Here is a 22,567-nt window from a genome sequence, read left to right on the forward strand (position 1 = left end):
TATGTCACTCAATGCTCTCAGCCTGAAAGGCAGCCACTGTCACTGGTCCTGAAGGTAAGAAACACCAGTACTACCATTACCTCAAAGGAATGCAGGTTCAGGCAGGTTGGGAATGTTAGACAAGGTCAGAATTAGTAAGAGGTAGAGCTGGATGTGGTGGCCCACGTCTGCAATCTCAACCTTTGGGAGGCTGAGGCAGATGGATCACAGTGACTTAATGGCCAGCTTAGGCTACCTAGTGAGTGCCAGGCTGGCCTGGGCTACAAAGGAAAATGTGGTATTGAAACAATAAGGGACAGATATAGCTGGGGTACAAGTTCAGTTCAAATCTGACTCCAGAGCTGGCCATCCCACAGTGGAGCTAATGTGGTCTCCATCTTCTGTCTCAAACTGACTCCACAGTGGACATGGGCAGAGGAAGCACAAGGCGTGCATGCTAGTGGAACAGAAAAGACCTCTGCCTTGCCGGGCTCTGGGACCTTGGTCAAGTTACTTGACATCCCTGAGGCTCACCCAGGGTTTTCACAGGACGCTAACACAGAGTTCTTTTGGCTGGGTTGGTCCCCTGCAGAGAGGCCACCATCAGGGGTCCTCATGTGGAAAAAGGCAAGAAGTCTTCTGTGGTGGTTTGAATGATAATGGCCTTCATAGGCCTATCTGTTTGAATATTTGGTCCCCAGTTGGTGGAACTAGGAAGCATTAGGAGGTGTGGTCTTGTTGGAGGAAGTGTGTCACTGGGGGTGGGCTTTGAGTTTTCAAAAGCCCACACCATTCCCAGTTAGGTTTCTCTTGGCCTCATGGTTGTTGTCTTAACATGGAAGCTCTCGGCTCCAGCTCCAGCACCATGCCTGCCTGCCTGCTGCCATGCTTCCCGCCATAATGACCAGGGACTTATCCTCTGAAACTATAAGCCCCGAGGTGTTTAGGTCATGGTGCCTTAATCACAACAATAAAAAAGTAAGTAAGACATGTCATAACCCCAATTCAAGGAAAGACACCTGTACTATCCACATTTGTGCATTACTCACAGTCAATGAAAATACTAAATAGAAGCTGGCAGTGGTGGCGCACGCCTTTAATCCCAGCACAGGGGAGGCAGAGGCAGGTGGATCTCTGTGAGTTCGAGGCCAGCCTGATCTACAGAGTGAGTTCCAGGGCAGCCAAAGGTACACAGAGAAACCCTGTCCCCCCCAAAAAAACAAAAACAAACAAACAAAAAACCTAAATAGAAAGTTCTAGAAGTCATTCATAAGTCTTAAATAACTTCTTGAATGTATATGTGTATGGAAGCCAGAGGTCAGAGGCAGGTGTCTTCCTCAATCACTCTCCACCTGATTTTTTGAGATGAGTCTCTCACAGAGCCTGGAGTGCACTGACTCTGCTAGGCTGGATGGCTAGTGAGCCTGCTGGATCCTGTTGTCTCTGCCTCCCCAGCGCAGGGTTTACGGTGCACGCTGTCATGCCTTGCTTCTGAATGTGAATGCTAAAGATTGATTGCAGGTCATGGGCTTGGATCTGCGTTATCTCCCTGGCCCCTTCATGACTGTGAATAAATAGTTGCAACTGCTCTGTTCTGTTATTAGTTTTTCTTGGTAAGCTGTAACTGTGCCTCACATGTATGGTAACATTTACCAAGGGACACACGAACAGAAAACACCCAGTGCATGCAGGTCCCATACTATCTAGGTAACATCTTAGAACATGTACTCAGCACATTCTGCATGCTGTGGGTTCCAGGGAGTCCGGTTTCTCGATGCAGACAGCATTCCTTTTAATTCTCACTCACTCTTGTGCAACCTTGGATTCTCGCCCTTTGCTTGGGTCAGGGTAGGATGTGTGCCCCAGAAGATGAGGAGCAGTAGGGTACATAAGCTTGGGCCCTGCACATACCTCCTGGCCCATAAACTGCCTCCTTCCAAGTCTTGAAGAGCAAACACAGCTGAGAATTCTGCCCCTGGCCAAGGGCAGAGGAGGAAAGGTCCTCTGTCCCTGGGATAAACTCTGGGAAAAGAAAGTGCAAGAGGAAGAGTCTGGTGGATCCCCATGCCAGCACCAGTGCTGCATAGGAGTGTCAGGCTCAGCGAGACCAAGGACCTGGGCTTGTACATCCTGGGCTGAGCAGCACCTTCCCTGGGAGACTATAGGCCATGAAACGCTGTAGTGAAAACAGGAGGGATATTATGAGGTCCTTGAGCCGAGTAGAGGGCAGTTATCCTGGTTGGAATGGACCTCTAGATGGCTGCATAAAGAAAAAGCAGGCACATCTGGCAAAAGGAACTTCCCAAGCATGCAGTCATCATGTACTAGCTGGGTCACAATGCCTACACCATCAATATCCTCAGTCACAGCAACCCTGGCTGTGGTGGTCTGAATAAAAATGGCCCCCATAGTCCATAGGGAGTGGCACTATCAGGAGGTATGGCCTTGTTGGAGGAGATGTGTCATTGGGGATGCACTTTGTTTGAGGTTTCAAATGCTCAAGCCAGGTCCAGTGGCTCCCTCTCTTCCTACTGCCTGCAGATCTGGATGTAGAACTCTCAGCTACCTCTCCACATCTGCCTGTGTGTTATCATTCTTCCCACCATGACTATAAATGGACTAAATATCTGAACTGCAAGCCAGCCTCAATTAAATGTTCTCTTTAATAAGAGTTGCCACAACCTGGGCAGCAGTGGCGCATGCCTTTAATCCCAGCACTCAGGAGGCAGAGCCAGGTAGATCTCTGTGAGTTTGAGGCCAGCCTGGTCTACAGAGTGAGATCCAGGACAGGCACCAAAACTACACAGAGAAACCCTGTCTAGAAAAAAAAAAAAAAAAGTTGCCACGGTCATGGTGTCTCTTCCCAGCAATAAAAACACTAAGTAAGATATTGTTGAACTAAGAACCCTGCCAACGAGGTGTCCCATACGCCTTGAAAGCTACACACACACTCATTCTCCCAATGGCTCCTTATACATCCTTGGGGATGTCAATGGAGTATCACATGGCCACCTGCTCAGTCACCCAGACGTAACAAAGCTAGGGTCAGGGAAAGCTGCTGGGATGCAGGTGGTTCATGAGCCAACAAAATCCCTCTTCCTTCATAAGGTGAGAACTGCATCTGGGACAAAACTGGACAGTGAAACAGTTCATACCCCAGACGCCTCACCCTCCAGCAATGCTCGACCAGGCTCCTGTCAAGACAACCTGTGACCCACTGCTGTGGCTCCTTGCATGGTGTCTTGTGAATATGAGGCTCAAACACTCCCCTCCTTGACCAGAGATGCTCACCCAGGACTGGTCAAAGGAAAAACTTTACTCCCTGTATCATGGTGGTCAAAGTTACAAGCCAGCTCTGGCTTCAGGAAACAAAGCTTTTCTAGATGTCCGGCAGATATGTTCAACCCACAGCCCTCAGGGACAGCACAAAATCATAAACTGACTTAAAATATGAGACTTGGTTTTGCAATTCTTCATGTTTTATAACTGGACTGCACAGTTCTCAAGTGTAAACTTCTGCAGATGACATCTGTCACCAATGTCGAAAGGTTGAATACATTCTTTCAGAGTCAGAAGCATGCACACCCCAAAACCTGTCCTCTGGAGACATTGTGGGACCAACTTCTCAAAGCACCATGGCAGCTGCATCTTAGGCAGGCATCCTTTCTGGAACCTTCCCTGAAGCCCAGAGTGGGCAAGCAGCCTCGCAGGAAAAAAGGAGCTGAGAGCTGTTTCACAGAACTTGGTTCCACTGGTCGTCATCTTTGGCCAGCTGGTGACCAAGGAACTCATGCCCTTCTCAGAGCCCACCTTGAGGAACAGGAGTGCTATGTGGGGCCGCAGGCATTTCTCCGGCAGAGCCCGGCACACGCTCAGGGAGGCCCCACAGGATCCCAAGAATGTAGGATAGACTCAGCAGTAGGCCAGTGTCCTGGCCTATCAAAGATGGCTTCTGAGGCCCCACCCCTCCCCAGGAATCTGTGGGCAGTTAATAGTTGCTGAAGGCACAGGAGATATTTGCTTTAGTGGTGAAACCATTGGCAAGGTGCCCAAGTTCCTGGAAATAGCCCTTCACCCACCCTCCTGTAAGCAGCCCTAATGAGACTCAGTGGGGGTGGGGTGGACGCACAAGGGCTGGTTGGGAAGAGGAAGGGATCAGCAGGCGTGGGAGGGACAAGAGGGGTGGGTGTGACTAAAATAACTATACACGTGTACGAAAATATCACAACAAACCCATTATTATGTAAAACAGATACTAATGAAAAACTTCAAATACGTTCGTGGTTGTTGCTATTGTTGTTGTTGTTTTGAGACAGGGTTTCTCTGTGTAACAGCCCTGGCCATCCTGGAACTCACTCTGTAGAGCAGGCTGGTCTCTAACTCACAGAGACCTGCCTGCCTCTGTCTCCTGAGCTCTTGGAATTAAAGGTGTGAGCAGCCACCGCCTGGCTTGGGATAAGTTTTTTCTTAAAGCTCATTTGCTATTCATTCCTCAGAGTGACTGCCACCCTGAGACAGGAAGTGATAGGGACCAACTCCAGGCGGCTCAGAGGGCTGGGAGGACCCAGGCAGGAGCTACCCAAGTCTGTCCCCTGTTGCCGGTCACTCACCTTGCAAGGCTTCTTTGGCTCTGGCCAGTTCCTGCTCCTTTTGCACCAACTGCACCCGAAGCTCTGTGGCTGAGAGGACCTCAGAGCACTTGCCGCCCTGTGACTCCTCCAGGTCCTTGGCCAGCATCTCCTTCATCTGCCGGAGAAGGTGCACTTCCTCCTGAAGCTGGACCACTTCTTCCCGCAGGAGCACTAGAGGACAAGAGCAGCTGGTCAGAGGTGGGGGACCTGGAAGGACTCAGGCGACTCCTGTGAGCTCTGCACAAAGGACTTTTTTCCAAGTGGGCCCTAACCCACCTAGTCCACACACATCGAACCTGCCATCCTCCCGAGCTGCCGATACTTCTGTGGCTACTCATTGTCCTCTTGATGGCTACAGACTTAGGCGTTAACATTCTGACCATGAATTAATTACTCCCCAGGCCTAGGGAAGCTCTGTGTGTGATTTCTCACAGACTCCCCCAAACCTGAGCCTGGTACCAACAGAATCCCCATTTCACACATCAGGCCACTGAGGCCCAGAGAAGTTAAGGAACTCTGAAAGAGACCAGGCTATGGTATGTCACAGGTGTGACTCTGGTGGTGAGTCAGGATTTGAACAGTGTCACACTGGAGAATTGGTGATGAAGGGCACAGTCACATCCTGCAGAGCACATGCTCCCTGGGGGTTCTGCTCCCCACAGAGAACTCAGCACCGACAGGCATAGCCCCAAGAATGGGGACACCATAGGTGTAGGACATAACAGCACCTATATTCAGCCCTGTGTGTGCATCCTGAGAGATGCTTGTGTCTAAGAAGGTACCCAGGTAACAGATGAGCGTTTCAAGATGAGAGCTCACGGAATGCCATTTGCCACAGTGGTCCTGTAGACCCTGGTGTGCTCCTTTAAGACCAATAAACCCCAAACCGCCAGGAGTGCTGGGGGCAGCACTGTGCCCTCTTGGGAGCAGGTGACACAGGCTGTGATGATCACTCTTAGGGAGTCACATCAGGAATGAAGTTACTGGGTATGGTAGCACACTTGCCGAACAACAGTGTGCCGGGCTAGGTCAGAGATTCAAGGCCAGATTCAAGGCCAGCCTGGGCTATTTAGTTTTCTAAAAGAGTGAGTCCTCATAGTGGTGGCAGGAAAAGAACCAAGTTGAAGGGCACAGTGACAGCTCAGAAGGCAGCCCCAGGGTCTCTGCTGAAGGCAGCTTCCACACTGTCCACCTCCCAGACCCGGCCACGCCCTCCACTGCAACCGCCAGGCTCTTTCCTACTTCTCACCATCCTTCTCTGGTTTTCCCTGTGCCCACCTTGCCTCCTCAAACAGGTTCTTCCTCCAAAGACCCCAGTGGAGGGGGCACCTGCCTGCTCTGTCTTACACTGGTGGACTCCAGTGCAGGCTGCTGACTGTCCCATCCCTCCAAAAACCTGCGGAGTAAGTTCGCTTGCTTCCGGTCCAGCCCTCACTCCAGGTACACTTCTCCAGATGGGGGGGGGGGGGGGGGGGGGGTGGGTGTCAGATCATAAAAGGCCTGAACCCCGGCCACCTGCCCCTTGCCCTGGCTTGCCATCTTTAGTGGTACCCAAGACTCTGGGATTCTCAGCTCGTTTATCAGTGGTCTTCATTTGCCCTTCCTGACAGGGTCCCTTTGCATACTCAACTGTCACCAGGGGTTTATTTCAGAATCAAGTGTGAGTGGCACAAGGCCATTGAGACTACACTGTGCAGTTGTTTTTTGTTTGCTTGACATATATATAATTTACATATTATGATACGATATGATATTAAATGGTTTCTATGTGTCTTCAGGGTACTCCAAGGCAGCCACTGAGGCCTTAATGTCCATGCAGGCAGCAGTGGGTCCCAAAAGGCCCTGTCCAGTCCCTTGCCAATTCTTCCACAAACTTTATGCCCTTTCTTGGGGTCTTGTTTGTTACAGAGCACAGGGATCCCACCCAGTCAGGATTGCCAGATTAAGATTAAGTAAAACAAGATCTAAAACCCAAGACACACAGGACACCTGCCCTCAGGGAAGCGATGGGTAGTTCTCAGGGTAAGTGTACCCCCAGTAGCATGTGGAACACACTTAGGCCTGGCATGCATTTGTGTTGTCCTACATTCTGATTGGCCAGGCATGCCGATTCTTCCCAGTGCGGTTCTCCCCGCCCACAGTCGCAGGCACAGGAAGCAGAGTGACGGGGTGGGGGGGGGGGGGGGGGTGAAGGTGGAAAACACGCAATAGTTGCTGCACCTGAGCTTGGCCAAGAGCAGACATGGGGGTGGCCCTGGCACCACACGCACTGAGGCCCCTCCCTCCAGCCCAGCCCAGCTCTGAAGTAGCCAGTGGGAACCAGGCACACCTAACAAGGGCCCAGTCCCAGGAAGCCAGGCAGAAAAAACTAAGGGAAGACAGAAGCTCCTGCCAGCTCATTAAGCACCCACACTGGCTGGCCAGGCAGTACAGCTTGTAGACTGCCCTGCACCCTCCCGGGTAAGGGCTAACCTACCCATGACCTTGAAAGAATGGCCCCCAGACTGCAGTCCCGGGATCACTGGACAGGGAGGGGCTATGTCCATAGGCCTCAGTTGTCTTACCTGTGAAATGGGGGGGGGGGCAAATCAAACTTAAATGAAGGCTGAAGGTGTGGCTCAGGGGTGGAGAAGGTGCCTAGCATGCCCAAGGCCTTGAGTTCCATCCCCAGCCCTACCCCAAAACAAACCACTTAAATGTTCCCAGCACCCTGCCCACAGTACATGATCACCACCAATATGCACAGCTCGCTTTGTCTTCTGCATAGAGGGGACCAAAACATATGTATCAGGAACAATGGACAATGAAACTGGAGTTAGCTTTGGTTTTGTGCCTCAGAGGATGTGGTACCTTGCAGTATGTCCTTGGACAAGACTATCCATTTCTGGGCCTTCACAGAGGTACTTAGAGGGGAGTGGTCTTTGTAAATCCAGATGAATGTTACTCCTAGTGTGTGGGAACAGAGACCCTGGACTCTGGTGTGTGGCTGTACAGTTCAACACAGTTGCCAGCAAGAACACAGTGGCTTGTTGGGTCCAAATTAATGAAGAAAAAAGGAGCCAAGTTTCTCAGCCTCACAGGTCATACTTGCAGGAGGCTAAGATGCTGGACAGTGAGCAGTACAGACTATCGATTCTCCATTCCAGCCAGTGTAGACAGCCATTGAGGGAGATGGGGGGAAGGCCACGCTGCTAAGCCAAGCTGCCGCAAAGCCGCACACAGGAAGCTTCCGGGACTGTCCTGGCTTTGTCCAAGCACAGAAAAGCAAACAGCACCATGAATGGTAGGCCCCTGCATGGGCAAACCACAATCCTCCGACCTCCGGGCAGGGAGCAGGCAGGGATGCAGAGGTACCAACAAAAGCTGTATTCAGGTGACTGTTGCTGGGAGACCCTGCTGCTCCAGGGAGCTGCTAGCTACCCATGGAGCTCACGTACCAACACAAGTGCCCCAGGGGCCTCTTCGCTAAGGAAGAGGAGCTGCAGTGCAGGATACCCGGGGGACCCATCCACAATCGGTGACCATGGGGGCCAGAGATGGAACCTGCCTTTGCACAGCCCATCTCCTTCAGTCTGTAAGAGTTCTGCTTTTACAGAGTTATCTCCCAGCCTCCAATGAAGCTAAGGTTGCCCATGTGACCCAGTTTTGGTCAATAGAGTATAGAAAAAAAAATGCTTTTGAGAAGGACTGCCATTTAAAGACAAAAAGATAAAAAGAAAAAAAAGCTGATTCTTTCCCCCACATTTTATCTTCGGAGAGTGGATTTGATGGTGGGAGCTGCAACAGCCACCTAGTAATAAAGAGGCAATCAATGTCTTAAGTAGATCAATCATCACAATAACCCATGAAAGAGGTATTATTATTGTCAGGCTAACTTTATAGATTGGGGGTTTGAGGTACATGGGAAGTTAAATGATAGAGCCAAGCTCACAGACAAAGAGCAGAGCCAGGCTTCGGGTCTGGGTTGTTTGGTGTCAGCACCCTGTTTTGGCTTCTACAGTATGGTCCTATTCTCAGTTCTGAGACATATTCTGGTATCGGTGATGTTTGCTGATTTCCTTAAGCAAACATCCCAGCGTGTGTCAACATGAAGCATGCTAAAAGAGCTACAGAGTCCTGGGCAGTGTAACTGCCTAGACTTTCATAGTGGTCAGACCACTTACTGTACATTGTTCTCCAAAATATGATTATAAGGCTCAGGAGAGGAACACAGATGTGAGTGACTTTAGCAGTAGAGCCCAGGTCTTTCTCAGTCTTGGCATGGAGTAGAGTCTTTTGTCCCCCTCACCCTCCTCACTGCCCCTAGCTCCACTCCTTTAGGGGTGAGCTTGCTCTTGTTCTCCATGGGGGAGTAGAACTCGGCAACTGTGTGAGCGGGGTCCCAGCCCTTGCACCAAGTTCATGGTTCCTCAGAGACAAGGATAGCATCTCCTCACATGCACCCCAGTGCCAGCTTTGGGCAGGGTTCTGGTAGGTGTCCACAGTGCCGGGTGCTTCAGATAGAGGCAGGGCAGGCAGGTCAAGGCAATTAGTGGGGCTCAGTCTTGGCTCCTCCACTTCCTGATGTTAACCCTGGCATCTGACCTGAATGCCAAAATGGAGCCAAGACTGGTTTTCTAGCCTTCAGTAAACATTCAACATTAAATTGTCTCTCAGGCTCTCTCTAACCTTCTAACACTGTGACACAATGCTGTTACCTACAAAGTTCAGGCCCTGGGAGCTGCAATGGAGATGATAATAATACTGCCAGTAATAACAGCAATATTTTAAGATCCCTCCAAAGCTCATAATATCATGTTGCGTTGCATTCATAGTTATCCTGGGGCACATGCTGCCTACCAGCCACAGATGCAGTAGAAACATTCTAGAAGTTCTAAGTGGGGGTCAAGTGTAGTTTATCACCACCAGTTTTGTTTGTTTTTATTTTTTGCTTGCTTTTGGTTTTTCGAGACAGGGTTTCTCTGTGTAGTTTTGGTGCCTGTCCTGGATATCGCCCTGTAGACCAGGCTGGCCTTGAACTCACAGAGATCTGCCTGGCTCTGCCTCCCGAGTGCTGGGATTAAAGGTGTGTGCTACCACCGCCCAGCCGGTTGTTTTGAGACAGAGTTTGTTTGGGTCTTTTTACATAGCTTTGGTTGTCCTGGAACTAGGCTGCCCTTGAACTCACAGAGATCCGCTGGCCTCTATCTCTCTGGTGCTGGGATTAAAAATGTGTGCCACCACACCCGGCTCCATTTCATGATAGAGGTTATGTCCTCTGTCTTTTCGGAGAAGGCTATGGTCTCTGCACCGAAAGAACCCTGAGCCACTGCCTCCCTGACCTATGGGGTAACCTATGGGGCAGTCAAGGCCTTTATGAAGGGAGGGCAGGCAGGCCCTGTCACTAGCCCAGGGAAGACAGAGCAGAGCAGAGGGAGCCTGTGTGAGGAAGCTGGGCTGAGGGTCTGCTGTTAAGCTGCCTACCAGCCTGGCCTATAGCTGCTCCTGAGCTCAGATTCTGGCCTCCTAAGAAGTAAATTTAGGGAAGGAGCCATCCAGCCTTTGAGCTAACCTGTGTTCTCTAGGTGGCCTCCTCAGAAGGCATCTTGGCAGCTCTGTGGACTGACTTCTGCTTTTGGACTATGGAGGGGTTGGGGGTGGGGAACCAACTCCACCTCCCAGGCCCTCTCCAATGCTCTTCACCTCCACATGACATTAGTGTTCCCTCCTCACATGAACCTGGGGGGACAAGGCATCTTACAGGGTGCTCAGAGGGACATAGTGGGGGGTAAACCGGGGCTGCTCTCTCCCCAAGGGTGTCAGATTAGTGGGTACACCCGAGGTGACAGGCACAGCCTCTTAATCTCAATCTCCTCACGACCCCTTCCCTTCCCACAGTTGGGCAGAGGATCCCAAGGCTTCCCTAAACAGCCACTACCACTTCCAACTTTTCCTGACATCTGAGGGGGACAAAGGCCTACTAGGAAGCCAGCTCTGAAGGCGCTCAGGATTCTGTGATGGCCAGAAGTGTCACAGGAAAGCACGGGAAGGGCCAGGATGCAATGGCTCCCCTTTGTGTGGAGCCAGAGGTAGGATTGCAGGCAGGGCAAGCCAGCTCAGGACTACACAAATGCAGACACCCTGGGCCTGGATCTCCCTCCTTTCTCAGGCTAGGCTCACCCTGCTCCTGCCTTGGTCCCTGCCTGGGGGCCACCATTGTTCCCACTAGCCAGGTTCCTCTGCCTGTCTCAACAACCGCCCTCACCATGATCCCTAGCAGCTGGCAGAGAAGGGGCTGGAGCTCACCGAGACTCCATATTCTCTAGGCCTCTGCCATGTGATCTTGCCACTCTGGTGCGTGCGGCATTCCCGAACAGGAAGGACTGCCACAGATCCCACCCTTCATTAATGTTGTCACTCATGCCTCCTCCAGGCCTGCAGAGCCACTGGGTAAGGTGATTCTTATCCCAGTGTGGGTGTGGCTGGGCATAGGAGGGACCAGGTGAAGCCGCCTCTTTTTCTCGGAATTTCACATCATTGTTTTTTCTTTGGGGCATGTTTAATCTGCTTGCCCTGCAGAGGCTGCTCCTGTGAGGACACTAGGCTAATTGCCCACCATCTGCCTCAGAGGCCATGGTTTTCCCCCAAGGAGCTGTACACATCCATTCAATACCGCAGAGCTCCGGTTTTCTCCTGGGCTGTGCAGTGACCATGGGCCATGCCCTGGAGATGGAGACTGCAGGAAACCTGAGTGTAGACTCAAATTTAATCTGACGATCGTCACCTGGGAACATGGCCTCTCTGGCTGTTGGAGACATCATGGGCACACGTCCGCACACTGAGTGAGTGACTCCAGCGCCTAATACACAGTCTGGCTGAGAAGGGGAGCAGGCGACCGGGTCACGGACAGGTGGCCTGGACTACACAGCTTCCAAGCCTGGCCTCCGGCTTTTGGTGGCTCTGAGGAGCCAGTTGCTATCATGCGCTTACTTGGGAAGGATGGGAGAGGGCCAGATGGCCATCTCCTTCAGCCCTTAGTGGACACATTTGGGGAGGGGGGCGTGGGGCCTGGGATTAGAAGCATCAGTCTGACCGTAGCTCACCCAAATCTAGCAGGCTGACAGGGCTGTCCCAGGCTCTGGGACAAGGAGTCCCACAGTACTTACGGCCTAAGCCACAATGTTTCTTTTGAGTCTGGCTTGTCCATCTTCCCTTCCCAGTTTCTACACACCCCCGGATAAGGCTCTGCTGACGACTAACCGTGGGCGTCTCTGGCTAGGGATTCCCCTTCATGTTTTAAGTTTTATCATTTTGTGTGTGCGTGTTCACGTGTGAGTGTGGACTTACACGAGCTACTTATTTATAGAATATGTATATACTTATGCAAGTAGAGGTCAGAGGACAACCCTAGGTTCCAGTCCTTGCTTTTCACCTTATTTCAGATGGGGGTGGGGTGGGGTGTCGGTGGTCTCTTTGTGTTCACCGTTGCATATGCTGGACTAGCTGGCCTGTGGACTTCCGCCATTCTCCTGTTTCTGCCTATTTCTCTTGGGGGAGCTGGGATTAAAGATACACGTCTTTACTCGGGCTTTGGGGATCTGAACTCAAGTCCTCACGCCTGTGTGGCAAGCATTTATCCTCCAAGCCAGGTCTCCAGATCCCCCTTTTGTTTTTGACACAGCACCCCCCATTTGACTTTGGGGACTCCCCACCTCATCAACTTCTGTCCTTCAGAAACAGAAATGGGTTCTTGTCTGATCACTGTGACTGGTTCAGGGGAAGACACGTGACCCAAGCCAGCCTACCGGCTCATGGTCAAACTCCAGGTGCTCTGGGGCTGCTGGCAATCCTCCCTACCCACCATGAATGGCAGCCAGCAGGGCATAGACCAGGTAACTCCCATCACTGCTGAAGACAGATCTACACCTGAATTACGAAGTGAACAGCCGTGTTCACGGTCTAGCTAGTCTGAGCCAGGTTTTCTACTGCTTTCAAGAAAAAGAGAATCCTGGCGAATGAATTCTGCCAGTTTTGGAGGAGCCCCCCATCCCCACAAACATGAAGGCTACCTGCTGTGTGCCAAGTCCTCTAAGCTGTAATCCTCCCTCAGAAGCAAGAAGTGAGCCAGCACCCCAGCCTCAGTTTCCTCTCCAGCTGCCTCCAGCATCCGTGGAGCAGATGTGAACCCCTGTCACTCACTCACTGTCAGAGTGGCTTTACTCTGACCAGCTTTGAGGAACTCTGGGTAGAAATGGGCTAGGGGAAGAGCCAGGCTTCTCTTCCCATTGCATGGACAGATAAACTGAGACCCAGAGGGAGGGTTTAGATAGATCCATTCCCTTGATCACTAAGCTACCTGTCATCACAAACTGGAAGCCATGTGCTTGGGCTTGAAGAGTCTAAGCCAGTCTCAATGTCAACTCAAGGTCAAATGCACCAGTGCATGTCAAGCCTGCTGAGGCACTACAGATGTGAATGACCACACAGAGGGAAACAGGCACCACACACAGGGAAGTGGGCATGTGTGGGCTACCCTGGGGCTGCCATCACACAGGGGTGGCACAGCTGAAATGCCTGCTTCGGTACACTCCCCTAAGGCAAGCATTAAAACCAAGTCCAGACTGGAGGGGCCACATAGACAAGTACGGGGTGATGCCTGCTGCCCTGTGACCTGTGACTCCTGATGACCTGTGATGTGTGACTCCTTCCCTTCAGTCCCCTGTGAAAATGACCACAGTGACCAGGATAAGCCCGGATTCTGAGGTCAACTCCCTGGTTCAAATTTTGACTCTTGCTGGAGAGATGGCTCAGGGGTTAAGAGTATGTGCTACTTATCTGGAGGACCTAAGTTCAGTTCTCAGTATCTACACCAGGCAACTCAAAGCCACCTACAGCCCCTGCCCCAGGGATCTGATGGCCTGTTCTGGCCTTTGTGGGCACTGCACTTGAGCACAGACACACAAATCTTAGTCCTTTGACCCTGGCAAGTCGCCTTTCTTTCCCTTGCACGGGGAATAGGTGTCATAGTAGGTCCTGGCTCCCAGGGCTGTTGTGACAATGCTCTCTCCAAAAAGCCTAGCATAGCATCAGCCCTCAGTCAACACAGGTGGCCAGTCAGCTTTCTGGACCAGCTAGCGCTCAGCAGGACCTGTGAATACAGATGGAAAGACAAGGAGGGTGCTTTGGCGGTGGGACCACAGCAGACACTCATCCCCAAGCCCAAGGGAGGCTATCAGGGATGCAGAGCCCATGAACACCGCCAGGCACCCTCAAACCATGCAACTCTCTCCTCGTTGTTCTCCAGCCTGACTAAACAGCTGCTTCCGCATATTTTAAATGTTTCACTTATGAATATGTCAGGGCCAACCTTATACACGGTGGAAGAGTAAAGTCACTTCTGAAGGACGGGTCCGGACTCACTGGGGGCTGGGGTGGAGAGGGAGCAGCCTCCACTACAGACAGCCAAGTGGCTGGGATTCCCAGAAGGCGCCATCTGGGATGTCTCTGAGGGGGCACCAGATCACATTCTGGTGTCCCCACATGAAATAGGATCCTCCCTGTGGAAGCCCAGTCCAGCCAGAGGACAGGGGGGCACTTCCGTTCTGGGTCTGTTTCCCACACTCCAGGGTGCCTGGGTCTCTAGCCAATCAAGTCAATTGAAAAATTACCTCAGGCTGAGAAAAAGCAGGCCTGGCTGGGGTGGGGGCAGGGAGACAGGCTCTCAGGAACCCTGCTAGTCCCCAACAAGCAAGCCAGCCCGGGACTTTAAAGGTCTACAGCAGAGTGAGGGTAGAGGATCTGGGAAGTGCCGCTGGGCCTTCTAGGAATTTTGCAGCCCTGGGGTTCTCTTGGCTATGCAGAAGGCCATGAACCCTTCCAGCCTCAGACTGGAGATGTAACTGAACTGAGCAGAGAACCTGCTGAGCATGCACAAGGCTTTGGGTTCAGTTTCCTGCACTGCATAAACTGGGTATGGCAGGGTGTAACTGTAAGTCCAGCAGGAAGAGGCAGAAGCTGGAGAATCAGAGGTTCAAGGCTCCTTCAGTGAGGAAATTTGGGCACAAAGGGAAAAAACAAAAATTTAAAAAGGACAAGAAAGAATGCAGGCCAGTGAGTGTGGGTCTTGCTCCCCTGGCTGGCAGGTATCCCCCATGGCTACACCACATCCCAGGGTGCTATTCTGGGATGAGCCACAGTGCCACTCCAACACCCAGTCCTGGTAAACCTAACTGCAAGGGACGCCTGAGATGAACAGCAGCCACAGGACACATAAGGAACTAACTGCCTGTGCTCCACAAGAAGGTGTCCTTATGCCCAGGAGGCTCTGCAATGGGCCCAGACTGCCAAGTCCCAATATGTGGCTTTTAACTTTGTCTTCAAAGAGCCCTCACATCTATTAGGTTTATTATTTCGACCCAGTGGTGTGTTTTATTGTCCTCATTAGAAGGATAAATGGTGATTCGGCCTAGTCATACAGGGTGGGTGGTGCAGCCTGGCCTGAGCCTGGCCCTCCACCCCCTCTTGCCCATTCCATCCTATTCCAGCATGCAGCCTCCTGGGCACACCTAAGCCTCTCCAGGCTGCTCTGTCCACTCCTGTCCTCCCAGGACCCCTGTCTGTCAGGACCATGAGCCATCAATTCTGACAGATCTCTAGAGACCTTTGTATCAGCTTCTGAGACTCGCAAAACGAGAGACCAATGGGGGCCCCATTACTGCACCCCTCCTTCCAGTAAGCCACATCCTTCAGGTCTAGACATGAACAAAGCTATTTCTAAAAAAATGCTTCATTGGGCTTGGCTGGAGAGGGAGCCCGCTTGGTAGAGAACTTGTCTAGCATGCACAAGGTCCTGGGTTCGGTCCCCAGCACGGTGAAATAAACCTTTCATCCCAGCACTGAGATGGAGGCAAGAGGATCAGGAGTTCAAGGTCATCCTGGGCTACAGAGAAAATTCAAGGCTAGCCTGGGCTAAATGAGTCCCTAACTAATAACAAAAAGAGGAAAAAGAAAAACAAGAAAAGGACAAGAAAAACAATTTTTGTTTTTGCTTTGAGTCTGGGCAATGTGGCCTATGAATCAACTGTATAATCAAGACCCAGAAAAATGTGGGGTTTGCGAAGAGGAACAATGGGGTGAGGGGAAGTTCCAGGGAAACCTGATCCCACCACAGAGCTTTTTTGTGTGACTTTTGGCTTTGGGCACCTCCCCACAGGCAGTGTGGCTCAGTGGTGAGAAGGCTCCAGCCCCAGGTGTCTGGGTGAGTGTCTGGAAGTCACTGACTCTCTCAGCCTTGGTGACCTCATCCACCTTACAAGGTTGATGAGGCAGTGAATGAGTCTCTACATAACAGAACATTCTGGCACGTGAGAAGTACCACACACACACACACAGTTGGGGTATTCTCACCCCTGCTTCTTCCTTGAAAGCCACATCACCTTCTGGCTCTCCCTCTGCTTGGCAGCACTGTCCCTGAGGACTTCTGGAACCTTCTGCCCCAAGCCATCAGGTAGAACAGTCTTTGCTGACAGGCCTTTCAGAGTAGGGTTTCAGCAGTTAGGGCTGGCTGCTCCACACAGTACTCATAGAGGAGTTCAACACAGGAATCCTCTCCTGGCATTCTCCATTTTATGGCCAGGGATGTGTCTTATTCCTGCCTGGAGTGGGCTGCTGACATCCCAATAGCATCTTCCATGCTCCCTGCCCCAGACCTTGGCTGTCTGGCTCCCCCAACAGTTCAAAGGTCAGGCTGCTTCCAAGCTGCAAGCTGCCTCTTGGGAGAGCAGAGGGGTAAAAGTATTTGAAAAATGTAAATGAAAGCAGCCGGTGGTTTTCTACCCCGACTCCCACCCAGCTCCCAGCCAGCTCAACAGAATACAGAATACAGGCCTGGTACTGTGGGCCCAAGAGCATTGAGCTGGGCAAGGGTTGCACAGGATTTATCCCATGGGGACTCTGCTGCCTATTCCAGACCAGGCACTCTGGACACTGAACACCTTTACGCCAGGACCTTTTGGAAGGCTGTTGGTGAGAGCCAGGGACTACAGGCCCCCCAGCAGTTAGGGTGGCTCCAACCCAATCTTGAAGCCCAAGAAATGCAGCTCCAGTGACAGTCACCCTGGCACACCCAGGCACAGGCAGAGAAGGGTCGGAATTGGACTGCCCTGGGTGTGTTTTGCAGGCCTGCTGTTTACCTCCCATGGGAAAACAAAGCTGCCAGAGCAGGGCTCCAGCTTGACCACTGCATGATCACGGAGAAGTGTTTAACTCCAATAAAGGAAAGCTTGAAGTGACAGGGGACAAACACGGGATGTGGTGGCGGAGGGTAGGGGGAACTAGGGCTGGGGCTCAGTGCCAGAGAGCTTGTAGGTTCTAAGGCCAGCACCGAAAACTCAAAACCAGAAAACAGAGGCCTGGAGGCAAACGGTCTCCAGCAGGCCCTACACGCCAGAGTTAGTCCTGTGCATCAGCCTCCCTGTCCTGCTCTCTCAGCGAACTGGAGTTCCTGCCTTTCCTACACTGCCAGCTTCAAACCATATACACCATGGACTGTGTGGGCCTTGGGCTGGGGACCTCTCTCCTGACACCTGCAAAATACTCCAGATCCCTGGTGGCAGCCTGAGTGGATACATGGTCCCTGGGCTCACAGGACAGGCGGGGGTGGAGGTCATAAAACAAAACAATGGAACACACAGATACACACACACACACACACACACACACACACACACACACACACACCCTGCAGCTGGCTGGTGTTTTCAAGTGGCCTAGATAAGAGAAATGTTTGCACCATCACTAACTTAGGATGTAAAAAAAGAAAGTAGCCCCAGTCATCGCCTTGTTCTTGGCATTGCAAGCCGAGGGCTAACTTGGATGGTGAGAACTGCCACCTACCAAATCAGTTGTGACAAAGAAATGCAATGTCAGCTTTGGTCCTTCTCTGTCCCTGACCTGGAGCAAGCTTCAACCCACCTCCTGGAAGCCAAGTGAATCTTGGGATAAGTAGATGACTCAATTGCAGCAGAGACCAGATAGCTTTCAGGAAAAGATGAGTTCAGTTATGTGACACCCCAGAGCCTGGGCAGCCCTTGGACTCTAAAGAGAGCTATGAGTTTTCTAATCTAGCATTTCCCCTGCACATATGCCTGTGGAGGGCCAATGCTTTGGAAACAGAGAGGGAGCTACCACACCCCTCGCCCAATGCAGCGATCAGTGTGTATAGCTCTCCCAGGAAGTACCAGGAGGGTGGTGACAGGGACATCATAATAAGGACTCACCCAGGACCCCATTGGAGCAGCGGGCACTCTGGAGTAGGTGGCATTCAAGTCAACTTGACAAGCTCTACATGCAAAGAGCCAACAGGTCCAGGGGTTCTGTGTAAGTCCACCCACGACAGCAATGACCAAAGACAGGAGAGACCCTGAGAGGTGAAGAATGAGTGACTGACAGAAGAAGGCAAAGGGACCAAACTGCCTTAGCAAGTACTCAAAACACATAAACCTGCAAGGCTGGGTGAGGTAGTGTTGCCAGCACTCAAGAGGAAGAGTCAGGGAGACTGTGAGTTTGCGGTCAGCCTAGTCTCCTTAAGCACCAGGCCAGGAAGAACTACATGATGAGCCCCAGTCTCAGCAAAACGAAATAAAATCTACAAAATAAAGACCAATAAGGTCCACACTACCATCACAGCAAGGGGCACAGAGACACACACTCCACTCCTCACCCTACAGGCTGGCTCTCCTCAACACTATGGCTTCCTAACCTACGGGTCCTGAAAGTGAGTGTCACAGAAAAACCAAACCAAACCAAACCAAACCAAAAACTGTCAATGGAACAAGCTTTCTGGACACACAGAAATTAACCCAAGGTCAAGGATGTAAGGAAGCTGAGGTGCTTCTGGTAGCACCCACCTGTGCTGCATCCTGCAACTTCACTGCAGCCTCGGTTCTGACCGTACAACATGCACACTGCTCTGTTTATACCCTCACCCACGCAATGCCAACCGAGACTTTGTGAAACTCCTTGGGCTCAGATCCAAGACTTCTGTGTTTTCCTTGGACATACAGGACTTTCTGCTTTTATAGAAACATTAACAGTTTAATTATGGAAAACAAAGACTTTCATATTTTCCACCCAACATGCCTTAATACACACCAAATTAGCATATCTTTGGATTGTGTTGCTAGGATGTTTGCTTTTAAAAACTGCTATTTGAGTTGCTGACTTCAGCTCTACAACACTCGTTCAATAAATCTTGGCTTGCGACTGGTACAGAAATCACAACAATCACTGAGATGGCCCTAAACATACTTCTGCCAATTCGTACCATGTGGTTATGTGAAGTAACATTCCCAGTATAATTGTTAAATTATGAAAAAAAATATCGATCAGCTCTGAAAAACATGAGGACACTGTTTCCCAGAGTATCAGAAAGTATCATATTCAAGATTTAACTGCCTATAACTTTAGGGAATGAGACACCCTTTACTATAGGTACCCACACATAAGTACACACACACACACACACACACACACTCACACACACTATAAAAATGATAAAATGGATTTTTAAGATGCCCTATTCAAAGATCCATTTTCAGATTTTGTTTTTTGTTTTTTGCTTGTCTGGGTCAGGTATGGGGTCTAGGAAATGACATTTAAAGGTAACATGTTCCCAAGTGAATCAGGGACAGATAGTCCTGGAGTCATATGTGCTCAAGAGATCACTACAGCAAAACAAACATCTTAAGTTTTTATGAACAATTTGGAACAGACCACAGAAACAGAATCCCGACTGCATCTGAAGTGTTGAGCACCAGTCACAAGAGGCTGCTTATAAATGTACAAATTAGCAAATGTACAACTCAGTTCTCCAGTCCAGGCTTCAGAAAGTCCTGTGAGACACCTGTCCTGTGGCATCTGCCTCCATTTCCCCTATTGTGAACTGAAATTCATTCTATGAAGGGCTTGTTAAAACTGACTGAACCCTGTGCCTGGAGACAGAAGGAATGTTGCAGGTCTAGAGCTAAGATCATCTCAGATGTCTTTGGTATCTTCAGGAGCCATTTGCTGCTTGTGTCTGACCTCACAGGCTTGTAACTGTGAGGCAGGGTGTTTGGAATGTATTGACTTAGCAGACCCCAGTTTCCACCAACCTCAAAGCTCAGTATGCCGGCAAATGGCCTCTCTGAACCCCTGCTCTGCTCTCACTAACCTACTCAATGTCCCCATGGATGGATTCAGTACTTGCTTTGATTCACGACTTCCTTTTGTTCTGTGGTTATAAAAGTTCATGTAAGGTCTTTGGAAATGGAATGTCACTGAGGGCCACCTGGGCCTTGGTCACTCACATCTGGCTCAGAACAAACTCTCCCATTCTCTTGGGAGCAAAAGCAGGGTTTTGTTATCAACATTATAAAAAGAGGGTCCCTTCCAGATCATTCCCACAGGGCAGACACTTGTACCTACACCTGAAGACCACAGCAGGAAAAGCACACTGTGGGGACAGGCCTATGTCTGCTTCTATAGCCAGAGTGAGCTTGTCTTCCACAGGATGCAAGCTTGCCTCTTTGTCAGCTGCTAGAGTAGCTGAAGGGCCCCAGAGGAGCCTGGGAAAGATATGGATGGAGATACCACCTTACTTAACTACAGGAGATTTGGAAAATGCTGCAGGGATCTGCCCAACAAAAGGCTGCACTGGTTCAGTGATGAGTCCCAGCCCATGCTCAGATACCAGGAGCCCACGGGCAGCAAGGAGTACTCGTGGTGTGTGGACGTTTATATAGCCACAAACCCTAGTAATCCAATCCTTTTATGCTTTTACCTGAAAGGAGACACAGAGGTCACACCTGGCAGCCAGGGTGAGGAAGCCCAGCACACAGACCAGAATTAAACGCACACCAAATTATGGACCCAGGTTGATGCCCCAGAAGGCACAATAGGGCCCTGCCTGGTGTCCGGGGGCCCTGGCGAACTCCCCATCTCCTGGTGAAACCCAGGCCCTTTGTCAAGCTTCAGTCACCTTTCTGCTCTAGGCAGATCCCCAGGACAAGGAGGAGACCCCAAACTGAGCAGTCACAAATTACACACGGCTAAGGGGTGGTAAGGGCCCACGTCACTTGCTCTTTAAAGAGGCGGCAACTGCAAACAGCCAACCTGTGACTAGCACTTGGAAGGTGGCAGTGGAAAGCCCAGGAGTTCAAGGCCAGCCTGGGCTACAAGGCAAGCCCTTGTTTGGATGGACAGTTTTTGAGGTTTGCCTCAGTGGCTATGGGCAATTCTCTCCAAGCCTGACAAACTGAGTTTAATCCCATGAACCCACATGGTTAAAAGAGAAAGCTGAGTCCCAGAAGGTGTCCTCTGGCCTTCACACCTGTAAACAAATTAACAAATGCAATTTTAAAAGCCTTCACAAGGGCCGGGCGGTGATGCCGCATGCTTTTAATCCCAACACTCGGGAGGCAGAGGCAGGTGGAGCTCTGTGAGTTTGAGGCCAGCCTGGGCTACACAGAGTGAGTTCCAGGAAAGGTGAGTTCCAGGACAGACATGGGCTATCCACCTATCACTACCCAAGTCTCTGACCCCAAAGGAACTGAGCAAGTTCCCCAGGACATGAAGGAAACAGGCCTCCTGGTGGTTCTCCTCCCCAGGGCAGAGAGAAATGAGAGAGGACAGAGGAAATGCAGACAGGCACATAGCTAAACAAGCCTACTTCCACACAACCTCAGCACCAACAACAAAGGCTTCCAGTGAGATGTGGGGCAGGGCGGGCGGAGGCTGGGCTCAGAGAGGCTGGAAAAACAGGCTCCACCGGTGGCTTTGGGGACCAGAACTTAAGAATGGATGAATCACAGACAGAGCTGGCTTCCTCTCCTTACTTAGCACCCAGCTCCTGAGAGCCAGGGACAGCAAGTTGAACAAAGGCACAGAAATGCTGGGGACTGCCTGGGGCCCCAATTAGGGCATCTGAGTGCCCTGCTGTCTGCCTTACCACAGCAGGGGCGCGTGGGCTCACAAGACCAAGAATTGATACATGCTTCCTTGTACTAGAATCTAAGACCACAAGCCAGGGCGTGGATGAAAAGAGGGGGAAGGGATTAAACAAGTCACGAGTTTAGCTAGGCTGTGTGTCCACTGCTGGCCACTTCTGACACCCGTGGGAGAGAAAAGGACGCTGATGAAATGATATCAGGACACAGGGAAGCCAGAATATGTAGCATGGCCTCCAAAACCAACCTGACCCCCAAAAGGCAAAGGTTTTCCAAGTCTGGTCTATGGAATCCTGTGTCAAAATGCAGGGATGGGGATGTAGCTCATCTGGTAGAGAGCTTGCCTAACATGCACAAGGCCATGGTTTTGATCCCCAGCACTGCATTAACAAACAAACAACAACAAAAATAGTATTGTCATGTGCTTGTAACCCCAGGAACTGGGAGGTGAAAACGGGGTGGGGGGTGGGGGGTGGGTCAGAATCTCAAGGCCAGCCTGAACTAAGAGCCTCTGTTTCAAAACAACAAAAATACCCAGGGCTCTTAAACACATAGATCCCTAGCTCAGTGGTGTGGTAGTGCATACCAGGGTAATTTGAGCACTCTTCAATCTCTGTGAGTTTGAGGGCATCCTGGTGTACACAGAAAGTTCCAGGTCAGCCAAGGCTGCATAGTGAAACCTTGTGGGGAAGGAAAAGGAGAACTACTCAAGGTCATCTTCAGTAAAAGGTGAGTTCTAGGCCAGCCTGGATGAGCCATAGCTAAAAAACAAATACAGCAAACCTTCATAGTAGCTGGCACACCAGACCACTGGGATCTGTCTGAGCAGCTTCAGACTCCTGGGGGGAGGTCAACAAAGAGAGAAGAGGGATCTCTCCTAAGAGCCTCCCTCATGTGCCTTGTATTAGGACCCATCTGACCCTGAAAACCACCACTAGCAGTTTCCTGGAGTATGTTCCCTTGCGAGGTTTCAGTGTCCACACCATGTGGACA

At 51.0% G+C, this 22,567-nt stretch overlaps 1 protein-coding gene across 6 annotated transcripts in view; it reads right to left on the bottom strand.

Moving 5' to 3' along the window:
* Kazn (kazrin, periplakin interacting protein) overlaps positions 1–22,567 on the bottom strand; it is a 383,138-nt gene that overhangs the window by 89,606 nt on the left and 270,965 nt on the right. For all 6 annotated transcript variants that reach the window (XM_036177421.1, XM_036177420.1, XM_036177423.1 and 3 more), the window contains one exon: positions 4,590–4,781. In XM_036177421.1, the coding sequence (XP_036033314.1) occupies positions 4,590–4,781 (192 nt within the window). The remainder of the gene's footprint in view (positions 1–4,589; positions 4,782–22,567) is intronic.

The sequence above is a fragment of the Onychomys torridus genome, chromosome 2, assembly GCF_903995425.1.
Source record: "Onychomys torridus chromosome 2, mOncTor1.1, whole genome shotgun sequence".
NCBI lineage: Eukaryota > Metazoa > Chordata > Mammalia > Rodentia > Cricetidae > Onychomys > Onychomys torridus.